This window comes from Gavialis gangeticus, unplaced genomic scaffold, assembly GCF_001723915.1.
Source record: "Gavialis gangeticus isolate Ggan-Ray unplaced genomic scaffold, GavGan_comp1, whole genome shotgun sequence".
Classification (NCBI taxonomy): Eukaryota; Metazoa; Chordata; order Crocodylia; family Gavialidae; genus Gavialis; species Gavialis gangeticus.
In genome coordinates, this window is record NW_017729033.1 from 102,172,214 (window position 1) to 102,177,483 (window position 5,270).

At 46.9% G+C, this 5,270-nt stretch overlaps 1 protein-coding gene across 5 annotated transcripts in view; it reads right to left on the reverse strand.

Annotated features, from left to right (window-relative positions):
• Window positions 1-5,270, reverse strand: part of ARHGAP24 (Rho GTPase activating protein 24) — a 629,348-nt gene that overhangs the window by 9,634 nt on the left and 614,444 nt on the right. For all 5 annotated transcript variants that reach the window (XM_019525835.1, XM_019525837.1, XM_019525839.1 and 2 more), the window contains one exon: window positions 898-1,966. In XM_019525835.1, the coding sequence (XP_019381380.1) occupies window positions 898-1,966 (1,069 nt within the window). The remainder of the gene's footprint in view (window positions 1-897; window positions 1,967-5,270) is intronic.

Below are 5,270 nucleotides of genomic sequence, written 5' to 3' on the forward strand. Positions count from 1 at the left end.
TCTTCCTGTTAGCCCACCCCTGTAACCTATCCAGACCCTCCAGTGGCTGCCCCACGCATCCTCACCCCTCCAACTTGCACCCCCAGACCCCCATGGCTACCTTTACAACCCCAGGCACCATCACTTTAAAAAAACCCAGAAAAAAACCCAGGAAAAAAAAGGCCTCTGCTTACCTTAGAAGCAGGGGTGGGAGGGCTCCAGGGCCTCCTACCAGAGCCCCCCGGGGCAGCGGAGGGGCAGGAGGGCTCAGGCTGGGTCTGTCACCCTGCCCTGCACTGTGCGGGTGGGGCCCCAGTCAGCCAGACGACAGCTCCAACTGTCAGTAAGTGTCGGCCAGCCCCAGCAGGTTTCGGGGGCCTCGTGGGGTTTGGAGGGGGGAGGGGCAAGCCCCAGCAGGGGCTGGGGACCTCAGGGGGATGGGGGAGTTGGCAGTAGGCCAGTTAGTGCCAAAGGATTTAGCAGTTTGATTTGAATGCAAACTCCAATGTTTAGAAGCTGGCCTTCTGTGAAATTTCAGAGCTCCTGGATCTGTAGGCTTAGACTGGGAATCTTATGGAAATAGACCCCCTCATGAAGATCCTGGTATTTGCTATAATTGAACCAGCAATATGAGAACAGCAATGTTAATACTATACCAAACCAACCCATCTATATCCAATCCTGGCAAGGGATAGGAAGTGCACAGGTACACAAACACAATTATACAAAAATAGTTCTTTGATTCCCCTCCCCACCATATTCTGACCAAGTCTTGTGCCAATTGGTTAAATAGGTTCAGCGGAACCATCATTGGCAGCATTGCCTACATTCTGATTTACCTGGGTGTGGGTTCAAAAGAGAGCTACTCCACTTCTTGACTGTGTAATTAATACATGCAATAGGGACAAGCTTTCTTACCTCTTTATCCTTGTTTCATACTCAAGCTTTTGTTTTGCCATCTCCTGCTTTAAGCTGGACACAAGGCTGTGCAGAGCACTGTGACTGTTGGTATTGTTCACTACAAACATTTCACTGTTGTCACTGCTGCTGGTAGCCTGGCTGTTGCATCCCCCTACACTTCTTCTGTCACTTTTACTTTCGAAGTCTCCTTGGTTAGAGAGGGCTTCTTGTGGTGGTCCATCTAACACTGAGTCTTCAAAATTACCCCTATAAAAGTCGTGTTCAGGGCAGGTGGTGGTAGATGATCGACAAGAGTTGGAGTGCTCAGGAAGGGATATTTCACAAGAGGATGTGGACCAAGTGGCACTATCTACGCTCTGCTTATCATCAGAGTTCACAATGGAGAACTGCTGGTGGACATTGTCATAGGTGGAGAGTCTATTGTGCTGCCCAGAGTCACTCACTGACTCCTTTTGCTTGTTGTCCCTAAGAGTGACATACCCATTGGGCATCCAGGTTGCAGTCTGGCTGTTCAGAGTATTGCTGTGCCCATCTGTGCTGGAAATGCCCATGCGCACTCCTCCATTCTGCACACTGTGCATGCCCAGTTTAGTAACTGGTCCTTTTAAGGATGATGTCCTCCTGGCCTGCAGCATACAATCTGGTAAGGTCTGGGTCTTCTCATGGCCTTCCGCAGAGCTGCTGAAGGACCCATTGGTGACTATGCCACTGCCTTTATTACAGGCTGGATTTTTTTTTACCATGAGAGGTGGGCTTTTTGTGACATCAAGTTTCTGAATGCTGTTTCTTGGGCTATTTGATTTGCTCCCTGGCAGGGCTGTAGGAGACCCATTATCCATGCTTCCCCTCTTGGGAGACCATGATTTGTCCCAAGAACAGTGCCTCACTGCTGTTTCCTTGGTGTTATTGTTCTCCTTGTTCTGCAGTTGACCAATGATTATTTTCTTCGGAATCTCATTGTTGTTGTTGCATACCTGCTCCCCTGCCTGAAGGTCTGTGTCCATGGGAAACAGCTCTTCATGTTTGCTTATCATCACTGACATTAGTTGCTGGACCACTACAGTACCTAGAAGAAGATGACAAATGCACAGCCATTAATGGGGTAATGAACCTGAGCCATGAAGAAAATACCATCCTTTTGGAAGGGACTTTGTAAAGATATCTAAAACCTAATATCATGTATACATTTTTCTAACAGATACTTCTATAAGCATGTATTAAACATTAATAAACCTCAGTTTCTCATATCACCTTCCTCTGGCTCCAACCTGAGATAGCACAATACAGTCTCTCTTGCCCTTTTAATAAATGGAAAAGTTGTTTGTTAAAATACTCTGCTTCCTAACTTGTCTTGGCTCAGGCCTACTGGCTGGCACCTTCAGAATAAGGCAAAGATTTCAGCCATTCCTGTTTCTGCCTATCCCCCCCTTTTCACTTGCAGGCTAGCCTACCCCTTTTCACAGAAAAGGAAAGAAGCTCCTTGCAAAGGCATACCTCTAAAAAGGAGGAGGAGGAGGTAGTTTCAATAGTGTTAACCTTTTAGCCTAGTGGGTAGCTGTGTGAGATATTTAATTAATTTAATACAAATGCCTTGAACTCCTTGGATATGAGATTGTGAAGAGCCACTTAAGCACATCATGCTATCATATTACATGGAAGATGCCACCAGGAACATATACATCACAACCCTAAACCCACACAACACTTCACTTAGTAATACACCATAATAAATTGTTATATTCCTTTTTAAAAAACCTTTGGTTTGCACATCACATGATTTCATTTAATTTACAGAACTGTCATCTGGAACTAATCTAAGAGCAATAATGATGAAACACTATTTTTTTAAGTAGACCCCTACTAGAGATTATTAAGAATCTTTCTATAATGAGGTCAGAGTGGTTATAATCATCATCCCATTTTTAAGCCACCAGGTAGATTTCAGAGGCACACCATGCACTTTTAATCAATAATTTCCTACTGGCCCATATCATTTTTACACTGGTTTCATTTGACTAGTCTGAACTTTTTCTCTTTTGCATATATCTAGTAAACATTGAGTTTGTCACAGATGCTTAATAATCTTTTTTTCTTTGTTTTGGTAAAGTGAAAATCTGTGCTACTTTGTCACAGTTCCTTTCAAGAATACCTCCTTTAATTCATGGATACATGGTATATATACTGAAGCATAATTTATTTGTAGTCTTTTTTATTGCACCTGATCTACTGAACTTGAAAGCATTTTTAACATGCCATGGGCACAATTTTCCTTGGGGCTGGCATCATTGCAATCCAACTGCACTCAGCTGGAACTTTGTTATCGAGTTCAATAGGAAGAGCTAGGCCAATGATGAAAACATCAAAAAACCTCACTGGAAATACAACATCCCCCAACATAAATGTATATAGGATAGATAAAAATAATATACAATTGGTGTGTTTTCTAAAAAATTGTTGGCATGTATTTTGAATGGCTGCAATAATCATAAATGATTAAACAAGTGATTTATACAGATCTGCACAGTTAAGAATGTGTAGCATTACCTCACCATCAAGGATGCTGTATAGGCAAGATTCTGTATTTTCTCACATATACCATGCCTTCATATATAGTATGCACCATGATTTTGAAGGGGAGCCTGAAGAAAAGGCAGCGCTGGACCTGGCATGTAGTCCCAGAACATGGCTCCAGAGCCAGCACACAGGGTTGGAATTTGCCCATGAGGATGGACCCAGAGCTAGCCATTCAGGGTCATACTTGAATGTCCTAGGTCCAACCCCACGTGCTAGGTCCAGGGCTCCCTGCTTCTCCAGAGCCATGTATCAGGTCTGGCTCCATGTGCCAGATCCAGGGCCATGCATCATGTCCAACTTTGCATGCTGGCTCCAGAGCCGCATGTTGGATCTGACCCAGCAAGCTGAGTGTGGGACTACATGCCAAGTCCTGGGCTCTGTGCTGGCTCTGGAACCACATGTTGGGTCCAACCTGGCATTTGCCCCAGAGCCAGTGTGCAATCATTGGTGCACAGAGGCTGACCTGGCACATGGCTTCAGAGCTAGTGCATGGGGTTAGCTTAACATGCCAGGTCCAGAGCTGTATGCTGGACTCAATGCACTGGATCTGGCCACAGACCAACTATATGCACCAGCCTAATCCAGTGTGCAGTTGGAGACAGAGCTCCCCACAGGTTTGGAAATTTGGCAGCCTAGAGACAAGGCAATTAATGTTAACATTGCTTCACCCCCTTACCCACCATTCCTGCCAAATTTCTGAACTCTTGGGGTCCTTTTTCCTCACATCTAATGCATACCCCAATTTTCTCCAGCTCGTTTTGGGGGAAATGTGCAGGTTATAAGGTCTGAGAAAATAGGGTAACTGCTGTCTCCTGTACTGGGCTCCTTCCAGGTGGAAGCCCCCACCAGCAGTTTCACCAAACTAGGATCCAAGGAGGTGCAGTAGGGTGTCACAACATCACTAGCAATGCTGAACACCATCTTGCTTGGACCACCGGTTGGTGGACAGGACAGGTGTTCCTGGGCAACCGTGGCTAGATCCTGCCACACCTGGCTGCTGGTTGCCCAATAGGCCAAGGGGCCACAGTGCAGCAACTCCACATCCTCAGTGAAATAGGTAGCCACTGAGGCCTCTGTGCTACCTGTGTGATGGTGGGGTCTGGTGCCTCTAGATCCCAACATTGAAGCCATGCCCTTGGCCCGCATTGGCAGCAGCTGAGGTGGAGGAGATTGGCTTGTTGCTGGAGTGCTGGCCCAGGAAAGTGGATCCCCTTCTTCCAGGTCCCTCTGCCTCCCTGACTGTTCACCAGCACCTCTGTCCAGTGATCAAGGGTTTTGCTGCTGCAGACACTCCCCTTCATCCTTGGGTCATGCATGCCCTCCAGCACATGGACCTGGTGAAAGTGTCTTGCCCCAGCCAGGAACATCGGTCTCCTGGAACGTCCCCATTTCATTCTCAAGCTCCTTCACTATGGGGATCACCTGGCTAAGGAGGGCATTGCCAGTGCTGAGGCTCTCGGTGGCCTTGAGGAATGGCTTGAGGGCCACCAGTATCTAAGAGATGGTATCCCACTCTGTTTTGTTAAGGAGGCTGCTGATCCCAATCTCCCGCACCAAGGCCATCTTGTGGATTCATAGATTCATAGATTAAGGGTCGGAAGGGACCTAGTAGATCTTCTAGCCCGACCCCCTGCCAGGGCGGGAGAACAACAAAAAACCCCAAAAAGAGACGGGACTCAAATGAGTCCAGCCAGGTAGGCATCCAGCCTCTTCTTAAAGACCCCCAGGGTAGGGGCCAGCACCACTTCCCTTGGAAGTTGGTTCCAGCTCCTAGCCGCCCTAACTGTGAAGTAGTT